Source organism: Globicephala melas, chromosome 14 (genome assembly GCF_963455315.2).
Source record: "Globicephala melas chromosome 14, mGloMel1.2, whole genome shotgun sequence".
NCBI lineage: Eukaryota > Metazoa > Chordata > Mammalia > Artiodactyla > Delphinidae > Globicephala > Globicephala melas.
Genome location: NC_083327.1, coordinates 35,441,434 through 35,468,471, shown reverse-complemented (window position 1 = coordinate 35,468,471; position 27,038 = coordinate 35,441,434). Strand labels below are relative to the sequence as shown.

General features: G+C 37.2%; 1 protein-coding gene across 1 annotated transcript in view; it reads right to left on the bottom strand.

Moving 5' to 3' along the window:
- LIN28B (lin-28 homolog B) overlaps nucleotides 1-27,038 on the bottom strand; it is a 114,994-nt gene that overhangs the window by 44,860 nt on the left and 43,096 nt on the right. Inside the window, exon 3 of the mRNA XM_030882790.2 lies at nucleotides 4,854-5,038. Coding sequence (XP_030738650.2) covers nucleotides 4,854-5,038 — 185 coding nt within the window. The remainder of the gene's footprint in view (nucleotides 1-4,853; nucleotides 5,039-27,038) is intronic.

Genomic DNA, 27,038 nt, shown 5'->3' with positions numbered 1-27,038 from the left:
ACAAACTATTAGAAAACCAAAATTCAACAATAGATTAAAAGGGTCCTACATCACTATCAAGTGGGATTTATTCCAGAAATACAATGATGATTCAACATCTGCAAATCAATCAATGTGATATATATATACCACGTTAACAAAATGAAGGATAAAAACCATGATTATCTCAGTAGATGCAGAAAAAGCATTTGACAAAATTCAACATCTATTCAGGGTAAGAACTTTCAATAAAGTAGGTATAGAGAATGTACCTCAACATAATAAGGGCCATATATGACACAGCTAACATCATACTATGGCAAGAAGCCGAAAGCTTTCCTCTAAGTAAGATCAGAAACAACACAAAAACACCCATTCTTGCCACTTGATTCACATAGTACCAGAAGTCCTAGACAGAGCAGTTACATAAGAAAAAGAAAGAAAAGCATTCCAAATTGGAAAGAAAAAATAAAATTGTCTCTACTTGCAGATAACATGGTATTGTACATAGAAACCTCCAAAGACTACACCAAAACACTGTTAGAACTAAAAAATGAATTAAATAAATTTACAGGATAAAAACTCAATATACAAAAATCAGTTAATTTTTATATACTAACAACTAGCTATCAAAAAGGAAAATTAAGAAAACAATCCCATTTATAATTGCATGAAAGAAAATGAATATTTTTTTAAAAAATTGAATAAAACACAAATAAATGGAAAGATTTCTGTGCTCATGGATTAAAAGAATTAATACTATTAAAAAGTCCATATCACCTAAAGTGATCTACAGACTCAATGCAATCCTTACTAAAGTTACAATGGACTTTTGCACAGAAATAGTACAAACAACCCTAAAATTTGTATGTAACCACAAAAGACCCAGAATAGCCAAAACAATCTTGAGAAAGTACAAAAATCTGGAGGTGTCACACTCTCTGATCTCTAACTGTACTTTGTAACTGCACTACAAAGCAATAGTACTCAAGCAGTACTCAAGCATTTGGCATAAAAACAGAAACATAGATTATGGAACAAAACAGAGAGCTAAGAAATAAACTCACACATATGTGGTCAATTAATTTACAACAAAGGAACCACAAATATACAATGCAGAAAGGATAGTCTCTTCAATAAATGGTGTTGGGAAAACTGGAGAGCCACGTGCAAAGGACTGAAACTGCACTACTACCTTACACCATACAGGAAAACCAATTCAAAACATTGAAAACTTGAACATAAGACCTGAAATATAAAACTCCTAGTAGAAAATATAAGCCTTAAGCTCTTTGACAACGGTCTTGGCAATTATTTGACACCAAAAGCAAAGGCAACAAAAGCAAAAACAAAAGCAAAAAACAAATGGAACTGTATCAAACTAAAAAGCTTCTGCACAGCAAAGGAAACAATTAACAAAAAAGGCAACCTATAGAATGGGAGAAAATATTTGCAAATTATCTATCTGATAAGGGGTTAATATCCAAAGAATATAAAGGATTCATACCAGCGAAAAGCAAACAAGCAATCCAATTTAAAAATGGGCAGAGGCCATTTACAATCACATCAAAAAGAATAAAGTACCTAAGCATAAATCTAACTAAGGAGGTAAAAGATCTGTAATCAGAAAACTATAAGACACTGATGAAAGAAACTGAAGAGGACACAAACAAATAGAAAGATATACCACGTTCATGGATTGGAAGGATTAGTATTGTTAAAATGACCATAGTACCCAAGACAATCTACAGATTCAATGCAATCTCTATCAAAATGCCAATGGCATTTTTCACAGAACTAGAACAAATAATTTTAAAATCTGTATGGAAACACAAAAGACCCTGAATAACCAAAACAATCTTGAGAAAGAAGAACTGAACTAGAGGAATCATGCTCCCTGACTTCAGACTATACTACAAACCTACCATCAAAAGAGCATGGTACTGGCACAAAAACAGACACCTAGATCAATGGAACAGGAGAGAAAGTCCAGAAATAAACCCTCACACAGTCCATCAATCTATGACAAAGGAGGCAAAAATACACAATGGGGGAAAGACAGTCTCTTCAGTAACAGGTGCTGGGAAAACTGGACAGCAACATGTAAAACAATGAAATTAGAACATTTTCTCACATCATATACAAAAATAAACTCAAAATGCATTAAAGACCTAAATGTAAGACTAGAAGCCATAAAACTCCTAGAAGAAAACACAGGGAGAACACCCTTTGACATTAACTCTAGCAATATTTTTTTGGATCTGTCTCCTAAGGAAACAAAAGCAAAAATAAACAAATGGGACCTAATTAAACTTAAAAGTTTTTGCACAACAAAGGATACCATTGACAAATGAAAAGACAACCTACTGAATGGGAGAAAATATGTGCAAATGATACGATTGAGAAGGTGTCAATATCCAAAATATATAAATAGCTCATACAACTCAATATCAAAACAAACAAACCAAACAATCCCATTAAAAATGAGCAAAATACCTGACTAGACATTTTTCCAAAGAAGACATACAGACTCACCATTGCTAATCATCAGAGATATGCAAATCAAAACCACCATGAGATGTTACCTCATACCTTTGTGGAAACTGTTCAAAGTTTTAAAATATATTACAGATGTATATAGCATTTGTATATAGTATTTTACTTAGAGTAATGCCATCAAGGTCCAACCATGTTGCCACAAATGGCAAGATTCCATTCTTTTTTATGGCTGAGTAATAGTCCATTGTGTGTGTGTGTGTGTGTGTGTGTGTGTGTGTGTGTGTGTGTATGTGCACGCGCGCATATATTTCACAAGCTGAAAAAGATACTTCCTATATATTTGAGACAAAAGATTACCATGATAAATATACAAAGAGAATGTGAGATAACAGGAAATATATATTGGTCTTTGCCCCTGGTTCCTGGCACAGAGCTCCTAAAACCCTTGTAATTTCCTAAGTGACAAGAACACTAGAAGCACCTCTTTTTCTAATATCAGTCTTTGACCTCTGTTCCTGACACAGGGTTCCTGAAACCCTTGCAATTTCCTGGGTGATAGGAGGGTCTTCTGTTCTAATGAGGTGACACTGGGTGGGCTCCTGGATGGCTCCTGAGTGAGGGCTGATCACTGGAAAGACCAAGCTATGATTAGAAGCTTGGAATTTTCAGCCCCACTCCCAGTTTTCTTGAGAAGGAAAAGGGGTTGAAAATCAAGTCTATGTGATGAAGCCTCTGTAAAATCCCCAAAGTACAAAATGCAGAGGGCTTCCGGGTTGGCAAACATATCCACATTGGGAGGGTGAAGCACTCCAGCCCGCTGGGAACAGAAGCTCCTATGCTCGGGACCCTCAAGACCTCACTCTATGTATCTGTTTATCTGGCTGTCATCTGTATCCTTTATCTGCTGTTATCATAACCTTGATAAACTGGTAAATCTAAGCATTTCCCTGAGTTCTGTGAGCTGCTCTAGCAAATTAAACAAACCTGAGGAGAGGGTCGTGGAAACCTCTGATTTGTAGCCAACTCAGACAGAAGTTGCGGGTAACCTGGGTTACTTGCAACTGGCATCTGAAATGTGGTGGGACAGCCTTGTGGGACTGAGCCCTTAACCTATGGGACCCGACATTATCTCCAGGTAGACAGTGCCAGAATTGAGTTAAATTGTAGGACACCCAGCTGGCATTGTGGAGAATTGCTTGGTGTGGGGAAAAACATCCACAAATTTGGTGACCAGAAGTGAAGCAGTCTGTGTAAAAGTAATGGAGACACACAGGAGAGAAACATAATATGGAAGAATTGAGTTCTTCCCAGCATAGGAAAGAGGAAAACTGAGATTTTTTTTCTAAAGAGAGAAGTTAGAAATCAACAATAGCAAATGAACATCTCAGTGGAAAATAAGCAAAGGACAAGAAACATGCAATTCACAGAAGAAAAAAATAAAAATGAAAATTAACATATAAAAATATATTTAACCTTAGTCAAAGGATGCAAAGAAAATAAGTAAGCTGCATTTCTTAACCTATGTAATTGGAAAAGATTTAAAAGATGACATTATTCAATAAGCAGTCTCAATTTTAAAGGGGTTGTACATTGGCCCTAACCATTTCTGAAGAGCAGTTTGGAAATAGATATCAAAATTTTTAAAGTGCATAGTTTTTGATCCAGATTTTTTCAGTACTAGGTATTTATCCCTTATGATACAATCAGACAATTTAAAAAAATGTACATATAAGGATTCTTACTATGGTGCTGATAAATTTAAAATACTGGAAATAGCCTAAATTTAACAATTAAATTAATTTAACATAGCCTTATTTTAAATTTTGGTACATTCACACAGTGGGAATTTATGCAGGTGCTGAAGACTAACATGGAATGTTCCACCATACACTTCTAAGTGAAAAAAAATGCAAGTTTCAAAAATACTGCATATATATTATGATTCCCACCTGTAGTTAACATTTCCAGTGATTTTTTCATATTTGAATTTTCTGTAGTGAGTTATCTTTTCAAAACAGACAAAATAATAAACGTATTTTCATTTGAAAAAACAGGTGAGATGTTAAGATGTACAGAGGGGCACCTCTGTCTGTTGGGACCTTCAACTTCCCATTTGTGGTCTCTGAACAGGCTGGTGGAAATAGTGGTTGGGAGACTGTCTAGTGTGCAATACTGAAGGCTCAGTTAAGTATATTCTGCAGAGAGTTCAAGTTGCAAGATAGCCTATATTTCTGATAAATTCGATTCAAATACTCAGTGGTTGCATTTTATTTTATTGTGGCTAGATTTAATAACATAATAAAAATATAAATTAAAATTTTAGAAATCTTTTCTAAATACAATAAACTCACAGGCTAACAAGGTAAAATGATTACCTGTCTCCCTTTGGTTTTCTTTTTTGTAGTGTCTTCCCTTTGGGTCTTCTTTCACTTCCTAAGCAGGGGCTCCCACCAGGTCCTGTTACCCGTATTGATTCAAGGCCTTTGGAAGACTTTTTAAATGTGAACTCCACTGGTTCTCCTTCTTTTAGGCTTCTAAATCCTTCCATGAATAATTTGCTCTGAGAAGAGCAGGGGAGGGAGGGAGAGAGAAAGAGAGATCATGATTATTAATGCTTCATAAATTATCTCTGTGATTTTAAGATTAACACAGCAAGATATCCCCAGTTATTCATTGCTAAGTATAAAATCTTTTTTTTTAAAGTTCAGTGAAAGGCATACCATTTAAAAGTTTCCTGTTGTAATGCTGGCAGTGGGAGAATAAACTAATACCGTTTTTAAAGGAATTTGGCAATACTTACAAAAATTTTAATGTGTATATTTTTTGACCCAGCAATTCCACTGCAAGGACTCTCCTATAGACATACTCACACAAAGGTCCCTCCACCCCCATCACACGCAAAAACCTATATCAAAATTCACTACGGCACTGCTGCCTGGTAGAAAAATTACAGCTACCCTAAGGTCCATCAATGGGAAACTGATGAAATAAATGATAGTAGAGGTATATAATGTAACACTATTGAGCCATTAAAAGATCTATATGTATTAATGTGGGGAAGATAAACATGTAATACTGATGAGTAAAAAAAGTAAGGGTAAAGAACAGTGTGTCTACCATAACACCATCTATGTAGAGAAGTGTTTAAAAGATACATGTTTACTTATGTAGCAATGGGGTCTGGAACAATCGACAGCAAATCATAAACAGTCATTTTTCTCTAGTCCTTTTTGGGAAAGTGGGGAAGCTTCTGGATACACACATTATTGTGTTGTTTGAGCTTTTTTGTAATTTGAAAGATACTTAGTTTTTACCAAAAAAAAAAAAAAGTTTCCTGATTGGAAAAGTGTAACTTTGGTTACAAATAATTGGCTCTTTCGATCTAACTCTTCATCAAAGTCAATGTGCCAATTCAAACTATATTAAAATAAGTAAATCATTCTAATTTTATTTATTTATTCAAATCCCCTTGTGTACATCTTACAGATCTAATTTTGAGTACGATGTAGTTCTTTAAGACTTTTCTGAATTTGGGGTCAAAAGGAAGCAAATCTGAATATAGTAGGTAGGAGACCCTGGTTCAAGTCCAGTTCTTTAAGAAAACAGGCATGCAACTTTGAATGAGTCATTTCTCTCTTTTCTGTTTAATCTGTAAAATTAAGGAATTTGAGTTTCCCCTCATGTGTTCAGAGGAACAATGGTCCTGAAAAAGATTCCATGAAAAAACGATCTGGTGGTCAAATAAGTTTGTGAATTGCTACACCTAGTTTCTTCTTAGTTGGATCATATTAGCATATTAAAGTCTCTGAGATTTCATACCCTCCCCAACCTCCACTGAAATAAAAATCTTGTTTAACTGTGTTTAACTCAGGAATTTCCCGACCTAATTGATCCCAGAGACCTTTCTTTACAACTACAGATGACTAACATACTTAGGGAAATGCTGGACCAGAAAAATCTCCACCCTTCCCAAGTCCATGACTCTAAAGGTAGGTAAATAATTACATATAACCAAATAATTACATGGAAAAGATAAAAACAACACTTCAAATTTCAATGCAAAAGGAGACTCTTCATTATGAAAGTAATACGGCACATGAAAACAGGGGTTTCAACCAGTTTCTAGTTCAGGTCGTCTGACACTGAGAAAGCCTGCACGGGGAAGTGTAATTTGGCAGCACCTTTTCTGCTCCCTGATGCTGTGTAGGAATTAGAGAAAAAAAATCACAACTGCCTACATGCTGTAAAAATTTTTTTTAATTATTGTTTTTAAAGCTTTATATAATATTTCCAAATCTTCTATTTTTTTCTCCTAAGCTCTCTCCTCACTAATTATAAACAGTCCTTTGCTTTCATTTCCTTTCTGACTCCCTACTCTAAAAAGTGCAGATTATCAAATCAGATGAAGTGGCGCATAGGGTCAACTACTGCAATTAAGAGAAGGGAGGGATAGCAGTTTTAATTAGAGCTATCATACGTTCATGCTTTGTTTCTATAATCAAAATTCTGTCACTTATTTCCTCATAGTTCCTAGCGTACTGGCACACTTGATTTCATTTTCCATTATTACAATTTTTGATAGGTATCATTTGTAAGTGAACTGCATTTCTGAATCTAAAGTAAAATCCTGCTCTCTGGCTATTCTTCACGATATTCTGAAAGAATACTTTTTCCCTCATTCTGTCATATACTCCCCTCCTTCCCCAAATGAGTACATAAGGCAATTTAGATTCACAGTAATTGACAATAATAATAATAATATCCGTAAGAAACTATAATGGCTTTGCAAGAAAAGGACAAGAATCCACAGAGAATATTCTATCTTTGCTATTACACCAAAATTGCTGCTACATAAGTGGGAAAGATTTGTTAAAGGTGGGGACTTAGCTTATTTTATTTCTTCACAAAAATCAACCTCTCCCCTTGCCTTGGCAATTTTTATTAAAGGTGCCCCCATTTTTCCAGTCATACTGGTTCCAATCCTTAGTTTTACCCAACCATTTACTGAATCAGGTGCATTCTTACTTTCATCGGCCCCAACCATTTCATTGGATTGCCACTGCCCTACTTCTGGTCCTAACTATTTCCTACCTGGATGAGTGTAATAGTTTCTTCATTGCTATTTCAGCATCAACTCTCCTCCCTACTCCTTAGCATCTTCCACACCTGCATATCTTCTCTGAATAACTCTTAGCCTGTTGGTCTCCTGTCTCAAAAATCTACAATACTTCCCTTAAATTGTAGGTAAGACCACTCATAATGTTACCTCTAGGTATATTTTCCACTTCCTTTCCCATTACTCTAATAAAGCTGGCTGACTCGTACTTCCCTAAGCACATTTCACGTTTTCTCATCTCTGTACTCCAACTTAGGCTGGTGGGGATGCATTATTCTCTTAGTCATAGCTGTCTATCAAAATCTTACTCAAGATTCAAGGCATAATTCATAGGATCCTTTTTGCAATCATCCTCAATTGCCCAAGTTGGAAATTCCCTCCTCTTTCACTTAATTGATTCTTGTATATAGTTTTTATAATACACTGCTGCGTAATGCAGATATCTGTGTATGCCTTACTTTTATTTGCTCTTTTGGATTTTTCTTCTCCTGAAGGTCAGGGACTGTGATATATATCTTAGTATCTCCCAAAGGACTTAGCCTAATGCCTGCAAACAACTATCATTCAATAAGTACGTAAAAGAATCATAGATTTAGCATCAGTAAGATCATTAATCATTATTTAGTCCAACTCTCACTTGAAAAAAAAAGGTGGACTGAACTCTAAGGGGTTAAGCTCATGTCAAGTCAAATTTCCCAGCTCCTACTTCTGCTACATAAAATAACTTCTACTTTTAGTGTCAAGGTGACACTGTGCATGATACCTTTGGAATAAAATGCTGATAGGATTATAATGGTTCATGGTAATAACGTTATTCTCTGACTCCATTCAGAAGTTAATATGGATCTATTTTTCTTGTTCTTCCTTCTTCCAATATTCTCTAATCACCCTCATTGCTATGCCTCACAATTCATGACGCTCTGCCTATGAGAACCAAGAATGCAGATTTATGTAGATTTTTGCCCAATCTACGTGTAAGACTTTCATAAGGCGAGACATTTGGTTTTTGGGCTTACATTGTCATCTGCAACATTTGTTTGGACAAAATAGATTTTGTTTCTACAATTTATCTTCTACAGGAAAGAATCGCAATTACTGAATGAATAAATGAACAAAGGAATGACCAAATGATTGTAGAAGCATTTAGAAGCTGCTGACTTGCCTGCTAAGATATCAGGCACTTACAAAGGGGACAGGCCAACTTTGAATGTGCACATATTGAGTTAACTCATCTAACACCTTTAATTTGTGTTCCTCTTCCTCCAACCAAATAAGGCTCCCCTTTCTCCCACTTCCCTTTATTCCAAAATTTAAAATTCATTTTGGAAAAAATTTATTTCAGAATTATAAAAATACTGACTCTCAATTTCCTTGCTATATTCCTTTTCCTCCTCCCAATCATTTTTTTTTTTTTTTTTTTGCGGTACACGGGCCTCTCACTGCTGTGGCCTCTCCCGTTGCGGAGCACAGGCTCCGGACGCGCAGGCTCAGCGGCCATGGCTCACGGGCCCAGCCGCTCCGCGGCATGTGGGATCCTCCCTGACCAGGGCACGAACCTGCGTCCCCTGCATCGGCAGGCGGACTCTCAACCACTGCACCACCAGGGAAGCCCCCCCAAATCATTTCTTTTATTTATTTTTATTTATTTTGGCTGCACCACGCAGCATGTGGGATCTTAGTTCCCCACCCAGGGATCGAACCTGCGCTCCCTGCAGAGGGAACTCAGAGTCTTAACCACTGGACTGCCAGGGAAGTCCCACCTCCCAATCATTTTTAAATGACTTTCAAAGAATGACAGGAACATGGAGTCAAACGACAGTGGTCCAAATACTAAACTTTATTTGCCAAGTATTCTACCCAAGGTTCCCATTAGTGATGAGATTACTTATCTCTTTTGGCACGTCTTTTTTTCTCTCCAACTCGATTAGAAAACCAATAAAGTGTTGCTACAGTTTTATACTTGATTCTCCTTAGAAGTAAGAGTATATTTTCTTCTCTAGGAAACATAAGCTGACTTCCAATTTAAGATGGCAGGCTGAATAAACATGTCTCATGTTCCTCTTTAAAAGGCATCAAAACTACAATAAAATAATAAAAAGAAATAAATTCACAATAAGGAAGAGAATAAGGGGGATACCATCAAGAGAAAGCAGACTTCAAGAAATTTCTGGAAGTTAGAAAGACTGATGACTGGTCAACTGAGTTGAAGGAGCCATACCCTAGGAAAGCTAATAAAAGAAGCCGCAGAAGTAGGAACCAGCATTCCTAGCAGAACTCAGAGAGACTGTGCTGAGACACTACATGTACAACGAAAACAGAAGGATTAATGGAAAGTTTGTATAGGGACTAGATGCCCGTTTCATTTTCCCACCCCTATTCCCACCTACACATGTGAAAACAGGCAAACAATACCCCAATGCAAATAATGTGAGGCCCTTCTCTTAAGAGACTGAAGGAAGTATCTAGACAACTTGTGAAAAATTGGATCCTACACACAAACCTCTATTCATTCCGACAATTAGGAAGCCACAGGTGCAAGAGCTGTCTCCCTACCCACTCAACCTTAAATCATTCCTATCCCTCATTCTTACCCCTCATTCATATACCTGAAGGGTCAACCAAGAATCACAAAACACGCAGCATAATGAAGAAAAGCCAAGATAAATGAGGGAACAAAAGAAATTTTATCCACCACCTAATTAATATCTCTACAGATATTTGAGACAATATCAATAAAACAAGAACAAAAACAATCAGAGAATTTTAACAATACTCTCAGACAATTAAAAAAAAATTGAGTTGGAAATAAAAGTTTAGAAAATCTCTCGGCACATAGGATAAATGGATCCCCTCAAATGAAATATACCCAAACCTTGGATTAGAGGTCCTGGGAAAGAAAATACAGAAGATGGAGGAGACAAATTATTAGTATTAAATGAATAGTATGAGAAAATTTCCCAGAGCTAAAGGGAATGCCAAGGAGAGGCCTATACTGGGTGAAGCATATTTTATGGAATACATATTATGGAAGCTTTTACACATGAGGTACATTTCTCCTTGCATGAAGAGAGAGTGAGATTTCAATGGAGAGTGAAAACAGTAATCCAAACTGAGCTAATGGCTTAACCTTATGCTTGTACAGCAGGATACTTAGCAGATATCTGGGGAAGGGAAAAAGCTTACTTTAAGTATATTAGTGTGAAGAGGGTGACCATAAATGAGGCTGGAAAATGCAAGTTAGAGCCAGAAAATGGAAATTATTTATTGATATCTTAAGCATTTTATTCTGTATAAAATAAACACCTACTGATACGTTTTGCTTTCATAAGTTGCAAGATCAAATCTGTGTTTTAAAAAAATACCACCTTTTTGGCAATACCATGGATGCCTGGAGACATGAGGATTGTATGTCTGTTACAGGGGATGCCTGTTACAAGGTAACTGTCATAGTCTTAGCAAGAGATGGTTACAAACAAACTAAAAATGAAAGGAGGAACTGGTTTTGCAAAATACATTCTGAGCCATACATATCACCTGCTATAAATTATTACTTGCCCCACGGAAAAATTTATTGGTAAATGGATAGTGATGTTGTACAAACATCTTTGCAAGACTGCTCCAAGTGCTTCATCACAGAAATGATTATCTAACACTGTCGGCTGGAAGACAACAACACTAAAAATCAAAATCTGGCATTTTTTTTAACCACCACTCCTTGAACAGGCCAATTAATACCTCTTTTTATTTTTTTAACATCTTTATAGGAGTATAATTGCTTTACAATGGTGTGTTAGTTTCTGCTTTATAACAAAGTGAATCAGCTATACATATACATATATCCCCCATATCCCTTCCCTCTTGCGTCTCCCTCCCACCCTCCCTATCACACCCCTCTAGGTGGTCACAAAGCACCAAGCTCATCTCCCTGTGCTACGCGGCTGCTTCCCACTAGCTATCTATTTTACATTTGGTAGTGTCCATGCCACTCTCCCACTTCGTTCCAGCTTACCCTTCCCCCTCCCCATGTCCTCAAGTCCATTCTCTACGTCTGTGTCTTTATTCCTATCCTACCCCTAGATTCTTCAGAACCTTTATCTTTTTTAGATTCCATATATATGTGTTAGCATATGGTATTTGTTTTTCTCTTTCTGACTTACTTCACTCTGTATGACAGACTCTAGGTCCATCCACCTCACTACAAATAACTCAATTTTGTTTCTTTTTATGGCTGAGTAATATTTCATTGTATACATGTGCCACATTTTCTTTATCCATTCATCTGTCGATGGACACTTAGGTTGCTTCCATGTCCTGGCAATTGTAAATAGTGCTGCAATGAACACTGTGGTACATGTCTCTCTTTGAATTATGGTTTTCTCAGGGTATATGCCCAGTATTGGGTCTATGGTAGTTCTATTTTTAGTTTTTTAAGGGACCTCCATATTGTTCTCCATAGTGGCTGTATCAATTTACATTCCCACCAACGGTGCAAAAGGATTCCCTTTTCTCCACACTTATTGTTTGTAGATTTTTTGATGATGGCCATTCTGACTGGTGTGATGTGATATACCTCATTGTAGTTTTGATTTGCATTTCTCTAATGGTTAGTGATGTTGAGAATCCTTTAATGTGTTTGTTGGCAATCTGTATATCTTCTTTGGAGAAATGTCTTTTTAGGTCTTCTGCCCATTTTTGGATTGGGTTGTTTGTTTTTTTGATATTGAGCTGCACGAGCTGTTTGTATATTTTGGAGATTAATCCTTTGTTGCTTCGTTTGCAAATATTTTCTCCCATTCTGAGGGTTGTCATTTTGTCTTGTTTATGGTTTCCTTTGCTATGCAAAAGTTTTTAAGTTTCATTAGGTCCCATTTGTTTATTTTTGTTTGATACCTTCTTGATAGTTGACTTACTCTAATGATAACAATAGACTTAAGTGATTCACTTCATTGTTAGGCAGAATAATAAGAATATAATTCAAATTAAGTTGTAGAAGAATTTCAGTCCAATAAAGCTGGGTGATACAGATATGTTAGAAAAAAAAATTCTGGAATATCAGGTAATATTAGGAGGCTAAAGAGCTGAAAATTCAAATATATTCTGCTTTTCAATATTTTAATATATTTTTCTGAGAAAGAGTATTTTTTTCTAAGGTATCAGTGGAAAGATATACAATGAGTGAAGGACAGTTAATTAGTACACAATATGCAGCAGACATATTACATAATATACATGAATAATGGTTAAGACTCTTAAGGACTATATGCTTTTTTTAAAAAAATAAACTTGTTTGTTTGTTTGTTTATTTATTTATGGCTGCGTTGGGTCTTCGCTGCTGCACACAGGCTTTCTCTAGTTGTAGTGAGCAGGGGCTACTCTGTGTTGCAGTGCGTGGGCTTCTCATTGCGGTGGCTTCTCTTGTTGCGGAGCATGGGCTCTAGGCATGCGGGCTTCAATAGTGTGGCACGCAGGCTCAGTAGTTGTGGCTCGTGGGCTCTAGAGCGCAGGCTCAGTAATTGTGGCACACAGGCTTAGTTGCTCGACAGCATGTGGGATCTTCCCGGACCAGGGCTCGAACCCGTGTCCCCTGCATTGACAGGTGGATTCTTAACCAATACGCCACCAGGAAAGTCCCCAAGGACTATATGCTTTTGATCTACATTTCAAGATACCCCAGGAATCATTAAGCCTGAGGTATGTATAAGAACACAACAAAAATATCACTGGACTAAGTATTAGGAGGTCTGGGACTTCAGTCTTGGCTCCAACAACTAATGTGTTACACAACGATAGACAAATTGCTTACAGTTGGGTGGGTCTCCTTCTTTTCTTTCTGTTATAGAACACAAGTCTCTATCCTTTCTTAAAATATGTATTTTTAATTCTATGACTTCACTCTGTCTATGTAGACAGAGATCGAAATGAACGAGTAACTATTTTTTAGTCAATGCTAAAATTTCCCTTTACGCGTTCTCGAGATTTTAGTCCTTACTTAACTCAAATCCCTTAAGAAAATAGAAGCTAAAAGAAATATGGTGGCCTGGTAGAAGTCAATGTTTACTGAGCTTTATGTAAATAGATAAAATCCAGTTTAGCCCCAGTCAAATTACTAAATTTCACATAAATAGGATTAAAAATAATGAGATTTTTATACTTTTCTTGATATTGAAGTAAATCCTAACTAAGTCCCTTCATCTGGCCTGTACTTCAAAACTGAGAAGGGTACACTAAAACTGGCAAAACTGCTGGAATGGTATTTAAAGTGACATAATGGAAAGCAGGCAGGGATTAAAGTTGGATTTCAATACTGGTTTGAATCCTAATCCTACTACTTACAACCTCAAACTGCATGACCAGAGACATGTTAAAAAACCCTGTGCTCCAGTTTCCTTATCTATCTACTGGGGATAATAATATCTTCAAGGAATAAAAAATGTCTACTACAGTTATTGCTAGATTCTAAATAATTAATATAAAATGCCTAGAACAGTGCTTAGCAGACTGAGTAGCAGCTCAATAAATGGTTTATACTATTTTTGTAAGTATCCAGGTCTGCCTATGGGAGAGAGGTAAGAGAAAACAAACAGGTTCAAGAACCTATTAAAAACAGGCACTGTCTGCACTACAGTAAAACAGCATGGTACTGGCACAGAAACAGACATATGGATCAATGGAACAGAATAGAGAACCCAGAAATAAACCCACATACCTATGGTCAATTAATCTTCGACAAAGGAGGCAAGAATATACAATGGAGAAAAGACAGTCTCTTCAGCAACTGGTGTTGGGAGAGCTGGACAGCCAACGTAAATCAATGAAGTTAGAACGCACCCTCACACCATACACAAAAATAAACTCAAAATGGCTTAAAGGCTTAAATATAAGACACGACACCATAAAACTCCTAGAAGAGGACGTGGGCAAAACATTCTCTGACATAAATCATACCAATGTTTTCTTAGGTCAGTCTCCCAAGGCAATAAAAATAAAAGCAAAAATAAACAAATGGGATCTAATCAAACTTATTAGCTTTTGCACAGCAAAGGAAACCATAAACAAAATGAAAAGACAATCTACAGACTGGGAAAAAATATTCACAAACAATGCAACCATCAAGGGCTTAAATTTCCAAAATATACGAATAGCTCATACAACTCTATAACAAAAAAACAAACAACCCAATCAAAAAATGGGCAGAAGACCTAAAGAGACGTTTCTCCAAAGAAGATATACAGATGGCCAATAGGCACATGAAAAGATACTCAACATTACTAATTATTAGAGAAGTGCAAATCAAAACTACAATGAGGTATCACCTCGCAGCAGTCAGAATGGCCATCATTAAAATGTCTACAAATAATAAACACTGGAGAGGGTGTGAAGAAAAAGGGACCCTCCTACACTGTTGGTGGGAATGTAAATTGGTGTAGCCACTATGGAAAACAGTATGGAGGTTCCTTAAAAAACTAAAAATAGGGGCTTTCCTGGTGGTGCAATGGTTGAGAGTCCGCCTGCCGATGCAGGGGACACGGGTTCGTGCCCCGGTCCAGGAAGATCCCACATGTCACGGAGCGGGCTGGGCCCGTGAGCCATGGCCGCTGAGCCTGCACGTCCGGAGCCTGTGCTCCGCAACGGGAGAGGCCACAACAGTGAGAGGCCTGCGTACCGAAAAAAAAAAAAAAAACTAAACTAAAAATAGAGTTGCCATATGACCCAGCAATCCCACTCTTGGGTGTATATCTGGAGAAAACTTTAATTCGAAAAGATATATGCACCTGCTATGTTCAGAGCAGCACTATTTATAATAGCCAAGACATGGAAGCAATCTAAATGAATGGATAAATAAGATGTGGTATATATATGGAATACTGCTCAACCATAAAAAAGAATGAAATAATGCCATTTGCAGCAACATGGATGGACCTAGAGATTATCATACTAAGTGAAGTATGTCAGACAAAGATAAATACCATATATCACTTATATGTGCAATCTAAAATATGACACAAATGAACCTATCTATGAAACAGAAACAGACATAGAAAAACAAACTGACGGTTACCAAAGGGAAAAGGGGTTCAGGGAGGGATAAATTAGGAGTTTGGGATTAGCAGATACAAATTGCTATATATAAAATAGATAAACAACAAGGTCCTACTGTACAGCACAGGGAACTATATTCAACATCCTATAATAAACCATAATGGGAAAAAAACCCACAGGCACTGTCTGAATGCTTTCATTTGATCCAACCTACCCTTACCCCTGACACCCACTTGGCAAATGTCTGCACATTGCTGAGTTTCAGTTTAAACACGATCTCATCTTCAAACTCTTTCGTGACATTCTTGAGCAAATATAGGTAATTCTTTTTAATTATACATGGTATACTTCACCATTATAACACCTACCATACTGTAATTTTTCATTTACATCCCCACACCTAAAACCATCCCTGAAACACAGCGGGTGCTCAGTATATATTCAAGGCAGAGGAAGAGAATCAGGGTGGTGGGGAGCAAAGGAAAGAGGTGGGGAGGAAGGACAAAGTAGTGTGACTTTGTCTCTTCGATGAGGACACTGAGAGGTCAAATCTGATTAATGGTAGAGCCAGGACTCAAAGCCAGATCATTTGACACCAAAAGCCCTTGTATACCATGATGCCTAGTGTAACATTCTCCAGAATATTTCAATTGTCCCTCAACACCAAGGTCTCAACATTAGGTTTAGAATCCTGAAGCTGCAGGCCTCTGGCAGACCTCCCTACACAACTCATGCTCACCTTTTACCCCTTAATTGTTCTGCTTAACTCTTATTAAAAATTTTCTGTAAAACTTCTTAGCTGATACATTGAATTGTAAGTATTCGACCCTTTTATTGTTGGACATCTTATTTTTATTGCGTTCCTTTGAAAATTAGAAGTACTTAATACATGATGGCTAAATTAAAAAAAATTTAAATATCACAATTGAATCTAACGTTCAATGATATTCATATTTCATCAAACTGAAAGAATTCTACATTTCTTTTATATATTAGTAATTATTATATTATATATTATAGTACATATTTAGATTAAGTATATATTATATATTTAGATATAATTATATATACATATAAAAAAACACTTCCAAGGGCTTCCCTGGTGGCGTAGTGGTTGAGAGTCCGCCTGCCGATGCAGGGGACACGGGTTCGTGCCCCGGTCCAGGAGGATCCCACATGCCGTGGAGCGGCTGGGCCTGTGATTTATGGCCACTGGGCCTGCGTGTCCGGAGCCTGTGCTCCGCAGCGGGAGAGGCCACAGCAGTGACAGGCCCAAAAAAAATCCACTTCTTAACAAATGGTGCTGGACCAACTGGACATTCACATGCCAAAAAAAAAAATTCTACACAGTCCTATACCTTTCACAAAAATTAATTCAACATGAATCATAGACTTAAATTTAAAACACAAAACTATAAAACTCCCAGAAGACACCACAGAAGAAAACCTAATGACCTTAGGAATGATGAAGACTTTTCAAATACAACACCAAAGGCATGACCCATGAAAAAATAACTGATAACCCGGACTTCATTAAAATTAAATACTTCTGCTCTGCAGAAGACAATGTCAAGAATATGAGAAGATAAGTCATTGACTGAGAAAAATATGTGCAAAAGGCACATCTGATAAAGGACTGTTATTCAAATATACAAAGAACACTTAAAACTCAACAATAAGAAAATGAACAACCTGATTAAAAAATGGGCCAACGGGGCATCCCTGGTGGCGCAATGGTTGAGAGTCCGCCTGCCGATGCAGGGGACGCGGGTTCGTGCCCCGGTCCGGGAGGATCCCACGTGCCACGGAGCGGCTGGGCCCGTGAGCCATGGCCGCTGAGCCTGTGCTCCGCAATGGGGGAGGCCGCAGTGGTGGGAGGCCCGCGTACCGCAAAAAAAAAAAAAAAAAAGGGCCAACGATCTAAACAAACATCTCACTAAAAGAAGATACAACGATGGCAAATAAACATATGAAAAGATGCTCCATATCATATGTCATCAGGAAAATGTAAATTAAAATGAAATATGATTATACACCTATTAAAATGGTCAAAATCTGGAACACTGATAACACCAAATGCTGCCAAGGATATTTAGCAACAGGAACTCATTCATTGCTGGTGGGAATGCAAAACTGTGTAATCACTTTGGGAGACAGTTTTGGCAATTACTTAACAATACTAAACATACTCCTACCATACAATCCGGCAATTGCATGTCACTCCTTGGTATTTACTCAGAGAAGTTGAAAACTTATGTCCACAGAAAAACCTGCATACTGATGTTTAGAGTGGCTTTACTCATAACTGTCAAAACTTGGAAGCAACCAAGATGTCCTTCAGTAGGTGAATGGATAAATAAACTGAGGTACATCTGGACAACAGAATGTTATTCATCACTGAAAAGAAATGGGCTATCAAGCCATGAAAAGACATGGAGGAACCTTAAACGCATATTATTAAGTGAAAGAAACCAATCTGAAGAGGCTACATACTGTCTGATTCCAATTACATAACATTGCGGAAAAGGTAAAACTATGAAAACAGTGAAAAGATCAGTGTTTTCCAGGGGTCTGGGGAAGGGCGGCCGATGAATAGGTAGAACACAGAGGATTTTTAGAGCAGTGGAAATACTCTGTATGATACTATAACAATGATACATATCCTTATTCATTTGACCAAACCCACAGAACATGTAACACCAAGAGTGACTCCTAAGGTAAATTATGGACTTTGGGTGATTATGATGTATCACTGTAGGTTCAACAACTGTAACAAACGTACCACTCTGGCAGGAAACGTTGATAATGGGTGAGGCTATGCATGTGTAGGAGCACTGCGTATATGGAAAATTTCTGTACTTTTATCTCAGTTTTGCTGTGAACCTAAAACTGCTTTAAAAAAATAAAGCAGTCTTAAAGGGCATAACTTAAGATGTTATGGATATAAAAATGATTTTTTTAAAAACATATTGCTGATTTTACTCAAAGTGTGGTAGGATATTAAGTCTATGTATATTACTGAAAGTTTAAGGATGTACACTGTAAACCAAGACAAGTATTTCTCAACCTGTTTTTCATCATCCCCTCATAAGGAGACTTTTTTCTTACTTGCCTCCCCCATGGAACTTTAATAACACTGATATACTGAATATTTACTTATGTACTGTGGCTCTTTACAGGGCCACAAATTACTATAATATCTAGGATGGTTTTTGCCCTTACCCCTAAAAATAATTTTCACATTCTTATGATAACCTCTTTGAGAAGGCAAGCCTTAGGGCAACCCCTAAAAATAATACAAAAAGGTATAATTAAAAAGCCAACAGATGATTTAAAATGGAACTTTAAAAATATCATACTAAGACAGAAGAAGGCAGAAATGGAAGAAAATAGGTACCAAAAAAACAAAACCAGTGGGATAAACAAAAAACAGCAAAGTGGTAGATCTAAATCAAAGCATATAAATAAATACGTGTTAGTTCTCCAACTAAAACACAAACATTGATAGAACGGATGAAAAGGCAAGATCTGACTATGTGCTATTTACAAAAGAATCACCTTAATACAAAGACACTTGAAAAAAACTACAGGATGGAAAAGACATAACATGAAAACAATAAGCAATAAGAAGGCTACAGCTTTGTTAATAATAATAAAAGTGACTTTAAGACAGAGTACTACCAGAAATAAAGAAGGGCATTTCAAAATGAAATAAAATACAGCAATCAAAAATCTTAAAACATAGGCTTTAAGATTCTTACTTGTCAGATATATACAGAGCCCTGAAATGCATAAATCAAACACTGACAGAATTAGAGAAACAGACAAAATCCAATCATAGTTGGAGGTTTTTTAATATGCTACTCCCAGCAGTTGATAACACTAGGAAAAAAAAATCACTCAGGACAAAACGAAAATCTTAAAACACACAATTAACCACTTTGCCCTAATAGACATAGATATAGGTATGGATATACAGCTATAAATAGATATAGATCTCACGCACACATATATAAACTACACCCATCAACTGCAAGATACAATTCTTTGCAACTCCACATGGCCCATTCACCAAAATAGTCCATAAGGAGGGCCATAAAAAAACAGTCTCAATACATTTTAGATGATCTTACAGAGTATAGTCTCAGGTCAAAACAGAATTAAAATAGAAAACAATACTGATTAAGAAATAGAAAGGTAAATAAATGTAAATATTTGCAAGTAAACAAGATCCTTTTGATTAACTTGATAGATTAAAGAAATCACAAAAAATTTGAAAAATGTTTTATATGAATGATAATGAAAAATACAACATATCAAAATTTGTGGAATGTGGTTAAAACCAACCATAAAGAAAAACCTACAGATCTAAATGCTTATATTAGAAATAAAAGAGAGGTCGCAAATCAGTGTCATAGGGTTTCACCTTAAGAAGTGAGAAGAATAAAGAAAATCCAAAGTTAGTAAATGGAAAAAATAATAAGAGCATAATTCAATAAAATAGGGAAAAATAGAAAAAACTAAGAAACCCAAAAGTCAGGGCTTTCAATAAAACTGATAAGCCCCTAGGTAGACTAATAAGAAAAATAAGAACACAAATTATCCAAAGCAGGAACCAAAGAGGGTCTAGCAATCTTACATGGAAAGGCTAATAAAGGAATATTATGAACATTGCCAATAAAATTGATGACCTAGGAGAAATGGACAATTCTTTGAAAAACAGGACTTAACAATCAAAAGAGAAAATAATAACTGAAAATAAAATTCTGCAAAAACTCTCAACAAACTAGGAACAGAAGGAAACATCCCAATCTACTAAATGACAAGTATGGAAAAGCTAAAGCCAGGGACTTCCCTGGCAGTCCAGTAGTTAAGACTCTGTGCTGCCAGTGCCAGGGGCGTGGGTTTGATCCCTGGTTGGGGAACTAAGATCCCGCTATGCCACATGGCACAGCCAAAAAATAAAAATAAATAAAGTGAGCATTAGTTTAAAAGAAAAAACAAAACAAACCAAAAAAACCTAAAGCTAAATCAAACTTAATAATGAAGTATTAAACACTTTCCTCCTCAGATTGGGAATAAGCAAGGATGCTCATTCTCATCGTCTCTATTCAACATTGTGCTGGAGGTTCTAGCCATTGCAGTTAGGGGGTGGGGGATGGAGGGCAGAAATATATATTGGTCTTCATCCCAGTTTCTGACACAGAGCTCATAAAACCCTTGGAATTTCCTTAAGGTGTCTTTTGTTATATTGATAAGGTGACTTTGGTATAGCATCATAGGAGGGAGGCTGGTTGCCAGGAAAACCAACCTTGTGATTAGAGGGTTGGAACTTTCACTCCCCACCCCTCTCATCAACCTCTGGGGATGGCAGAAGGGCTAGAGGGTTGAGTTCAATTGCCAACGGCCAATGGTTTAATCAGTCATGCCTTTGTATTGAGCCTCCATAAAACCCAAAAGGTTGGGTTCTGACAGTTTCTGGTTTGGTGAACATGTGGAGGTGCTAGAAGAGTGGTATGCCTAAAGAAGGCAGGGAAGATCTGTCCCTCTTCCCACATACCTTGCCCTATGAGTCTCTTCTATCTACTTGTTCCTTAGTGATATCCTTTTATATTAAAACAGTAATTTAGTAAGTAAAATATTTCTCTGAGCTCTGTGAGCTGCTCTAGCAAATCAAGCAAAACTGGGGGGTGGGGGTGGGGTGGTCATAGGAGCATCTAATCTTTTTTTTTTTTTTAATTTATTTTTGTTTGCGTTGGGTCTTTGTTGCTGTGTGCGGGCTTTCTCTAGCTGCGGCAAGTGGGGGCTACTCTTTGTTGAAGTGCACAGGCTTCTCATTGCAGTGGCTTCTCTTGTTGCGGAGCACGGGATCTTGGCATGCAGGCTTCAGTAGTTGTGGTCGTGGGCTCTAGAGCGCAGACTCAGTAGTTGTAGCGCATAGGCTTAGTTGCTCCGCAGCATGTGGGATCTTCCTGGACTAGGGCTCGAACCCGTGTCCCCTGCACTGGCAGGCGAATTCTTAACCACTGCACCACCAGGGAAGTCCAGGAGCCTCTAATCTAACAGCCATTCAGTCAGAAGCACAGGTGACAAGGTGGAACTGGCATCTGAAGGAGGGGTGCAGTCTTGTGGGACTGAGCCTTTAACCTGCCTTTTACCTGGGATATAATGCTATCTCCAGGTAGACAGTGTCAAAATTGAGTTGAATGTAGTACACCTAGCTGGTGTCACAGAATTGCTTGGTGGTATGGTCAAAAAAATCCACAGATTTGAACTGGAGTCAGAATCTTATGGAAGAGTTAAAACTCTCATAAATTGTTGGTAGGAGTATAAAATGGCAGATCTACTTTGGAAACAGTTCTGCAATTTCTAATAGACTTAAATATATACCTGTCATATGGCCCAGTATTTCACTCTTAGGTGTTTACCCAAGAGAAATGAAAACAGATGTCCACCCAAAGACTTGTATGCAAATCTTTACAAGACTTTGGATAACAGGTTTATCCATAACAGCTAAAACCCAGGAACAGGGTAGATATCCTTCAGTAAAAGAACAAGTAAATAAATTGTGCTATGTACATATAACAGAACAATACTGAGAAATAAAAAGGAATGAATTACTGGTATATATATCACAATACCTGTCAAGAACTGTAAAGGGTCTTTTATCTTACCTCAAATGCAAGCTAAAAAATGAGCCTGCTAAAATTTCAAAGATGCTGGTAGAAGGCACAGTACTACAGATTCTGAAACAAAGGACAATTTACTATTCAGAGCAACAGTAGTAACCAGAGTATCAGCTTCTTTATGCTGGTTCTACAAGCCCCAATACCCACAGGGTGATGTGAAGCAGGTCAAATAAAACTTATACACAGTGGGTTGCATTATAAGAGAGGAACACTGACCTTAGGGAACCTGAATTTTTATAATGGGCAGTAAGCATTGCCCTTTACACTGGAAGGAAACACTGTCTCTATGTTCCAAAGCTGTTTGCTATATAAACATCCTTGAAAATATAGCCTAGAACAAAGGAGGGTCAGTGCCTCATGCATAAAACACGCAGCAATCTGGGAGACCCAGGGAAAATTGTCTCCCAACAGTACTGAGTGAAAGCAGCTCTATACAAAAAAGTACAAAATTGACTAGGAAGGACATAAGGTATCCTTCTGGAGTAATGATAATGTTCAGTGTTTTAAGAGTGGCTAAGGCAGGTTACAAAAGTGTAGTCATTTGTCAAAGTCATTGAACGGTGCACTCACAGTTCATGCATTTCACTGTATATCAATTTTACCTCAAAAAAGATACTGGGGCTTCCCTGGTGGCGCAGTGGTTGAGAATCTGCCTGCTAATGCAGGTAACATGGGTTCGAGCCCTGGTCTGGGAGGATCCCACATGCCGCGGAGCAACTAGGCCCGTGAGCCACAACTACTGAGCCTGCGCGTCTGGAGCCTGTGCTCCACAACAAGAGAGGCCGCGATAGTGAGAGGCCCGCGCACCGCGATGAAGAGTGGCCCCCCGCTTGCCATAACTAGAGAAAGCCCTTGCACAGAAACGAAGACCCAACACAGCAAAAATTAATTAATTAATAAACTCCTACCCCCAACATCTTCAAAAAAAAAAAAAGATACTGAACTCTAGTTAAATGACATGCATGCTGAAGGATTTAGGGGGGAGTGCACTGATGTCTGCAACTTCTTTTGAAATGCATTAAAAAGACAGATTAATGGATCTACATTAACAGATATAGAGTTAGGTGAACAAACAAGTACAGGAAAATGTTAACTATACAATCTAGATGTTGCATATAATGGTTTACTGTTAAAATTATTTCAATTTCTTTATGTTTCAAATTTTTCATTTAAAAATATTATAAAAAATACACCTTTGATAAAGAGATACTTTGAGTGAGAGATATATTGCCATACTTAAAAAAAAATTAAGTGTTAAGTTGAAATTAAAGTTATCATTATTAGGGCTTCCCTGGTGGCGCAGTGGTTGAGAGTCCGCCTGCCGATGCAGGGGACACGGGTTCGTGCCCCAGTCCAGGAGGATCCCACATGCCGCGGAGTGGCTGGGCCCGTAAGCCTGCGCGTCTGGAGCCTGTGCCCCGCAAGGGGAGAGGCCACAACAGTGAGAGGCTCGTGCACCACACACACACACACACACAAAAAGTTATCATTATTATATTTATAAAGTATTTAATAAGACCAGATTGTATATGGCACTATATTGGACATTACCAACAAATTTTAGAAAATTAAATATTCTAGTGACTTAAACAATCTGACATTTTATATTATTTATATAATTGGAAAAGGGGAGAAGGTGGATGGTGGGGAGAAAGAGCTAGAGATGAATAAGAAATAATGAATACAAACATGAATGGAACTGAGAAAAAATGAATATAAGAACTTTGGAATGAATTTGGAGAATTATTTTCAGACTCTACATTCTGGGCTGGTGGGCTGCTGCCTGAATTTGAAAGGCAGCAGAAAGGTGATTTAGACAACAGCACAGGAGAGCAAAGATCTTGAACCTAAAGAGAACAACTGATAGAGGGATCCTGCTCTCCATTTTAGCATATTTTCTGAGAGGAATTACACTTGATCCTTTCCTGCAAGGCAGTTTCTGCCCTCTGCATGGAGCTAATTTGGCTCTAAGAACAACAGTATGCTATTCACCCTATATTACAATGATCATTGATGGGGATGATGGGTAACAGAGATGAATCAATGAGAAGGGCATCCACTTTCCCTTTAGAGCTAAGGAAAAAATGAGGAACTTCTCAAGCTGCAGAGATGATGACAAAAACTCCAAACTTACCTTTTTTGGGTTTATCCAATGGAGAAAAAAATCAGTAACTCAGCTTTCCACAACTCCCCTCGCTCACACCCATCTGAGGCCCTTTGAAAGAATAACTCTTATACCTTGCTACTTAAAAAACTCTGGAGTTCAGAGAAATGCTTCAGTGATTCTACAATAATTGATCTGAATTCCTATTTTTAAATATGCTTTTAAGTACCTTAACATCTATAACATACAACAATCATATTAGACACAAAATTAAGTCAGTAGAATGCCTAACATGTTACTCGGCACCACCAGGTTTACACTTTTTTTTTTTTGGTTCAGATTTCAGAAGTTTCAACTGGTATTTTTCAGTGCATATATTAAAACTTGCGCTTTTAATTTAAAATACTACAGCCCTCCATTGCTCTTTCATTAAAGTTTCTGGCTTGTTCAAGGCCACTCACAAAAAAATCAAACAAGTGCAGTTACTACTAGAGCACATGTGATATACACAAATGTGGCAAGACCCAGGCATACAATATAACTGTCAGCTGTTTATTAACAAGTGAACACATAAAATGCTTTGTTATAATATCTTAAGAGTTCCACTTTAGCTGAATATCAATGTGTGTGTAATGTGAAAATAATTACTTTTAAGCTAAAAAGAATTCTCTATTTCTTGCCTGAAAGTAGGACATTTAAAAATAAATGTGTTGAAAAAGAATATATACATAATATATCTGAATCACTCTGCTGTACACCTGAAACTAACATAACACTGTAAATCAACTACACTTGAATAAAAAATAATAATTAAAAAAATGTGTAGAGTCTTTAGACTCAAGGCAAAACAAGTTCCATTATGCTAATAACAAATTGTTCTACTGCTTCCACTATGTGAAGAGTGCCCAAAACTTTCATATAAAATCATCACTCAAAGGCAAGTAAATACTATAACATTACTTGGTGCTGGGGTACTCCTTTTTGAAAATAAAACTTGTTTATACATGTATTTCAAATAATGAAATTGAGCAAAGTGTTTGTATGGTCATTGTCAAGATACAATGTCATTTTCAAATACAGAATGAAAATAAAGCTATTAATTTATTTTTAGAGTAAAATGAACAACTTAGTGGTTTGGAAAACAAAATTATATCATTTAAAAAAACTACTAAATTGAATATTTGGGGAAAACAGTCATGGACAGAGAAAAAGCTTACTGACTTAGCAATGTGGTGTCACAATGTCACTGGGCTTACAAAGATAACATCAGCAAAAAAATTAAAACAAAGTTTGAAATAATGCGTAAAATAAAATAAATGCGAGTGAAATTTTATCTGGCTGAAGGGTATTAAGATATTTGAGGTATTTTTTATATGACAACATACAGTAACTTATAATTTTTAAGAAGATATATTTTAAAATATACATGTTTATTTTCAACTAAGAAAGACCATTTAAGTTAACTGAGGAATCGTGGTTCTTTAAAAATTTAAAACCTCCCCATTGGACATTTATAATTCAAGAATCAAAGCAGTTGCTAAATATTGTCAGTGATTCAAGACAGAAGCAAAAATGTCCTACAATTCTGTCAAGCTTCTGAATCTGTTTCTTTTTTGAAAGAAATAAACTGCTACTGAGGAAAATAGCTCCCATCTTTGACAGAATATTAGTGGTTTTATTTTTACTACATTTATTGAACACAGTAATTTTCAAGAAGTTGTCAGGGGTGAGTGGCAGTTCTTAACTCATACACCCATAGACTTTGAAGCTGGAAAAGAACTTAGACATTTCACTCTTGAAAGATACATCTATTGCAAAATCCATTAAAATAGCAAGAGCATAAAGAAATTACAGAATATGCGTAAGTGGAGTATGATTGTGGTAGCTATTACAGCTGTTACAAACATTCTGGTTGCTCACTCCCTCAGGGCAAATGGTAGGCTTGCACTTCACCACTTTTTTTTTTTTTTGTGGTACGCGGGCCTCTCACTGCTGTGGCCTCTCCCGTTGCGGAGCACAGGCTCCAGACACACAGGCCCAGCGGCCATGGCTCATGGGCTCAGGCGCTCCGCGGCATGTGGGGTCCTCCCGGACCAGGGCACGAACCCGTGTCCCCTGCATCGGCAGGCGGACTCCCAACCTCTGCGCTACCATGGGAAGCCCTTCACCACTTTTTAAATTAGGCATGGCCATGTGACCTGCTTTGGTCAGTGAAATGTGAGTAGAAGTGGCTTACATACCTCTGGGTAGAAGTTATAAGAGCTAGTGCCCAATCTGCTGTTAATACCTATAACTGCCTCAGCAATCAGAGAAGGAAGTTTCATGATAGAGTCTCCATTAGCCTGAGTCCTAAACTGAGGAGCATGAGTACAGGGTCCTGTAGATCACAGTGTACATGTGAGAGAGATAAAACTTTAATTGTGTATACCACTGAAAATTTGAGGTTGTGTGTTACCAAAACATAATTTAGACTCTCCTGCATGGTACAGAAAAAGGAATCTAGAAGTGAGTTGTGGCCATACCCAAAACCTAAAATATCTGCCATTATCTTATGGGCTGGCAAGCGGGAGACTAAATTATACTAGAAGGCAATCCATGCTATGTGGTGTCA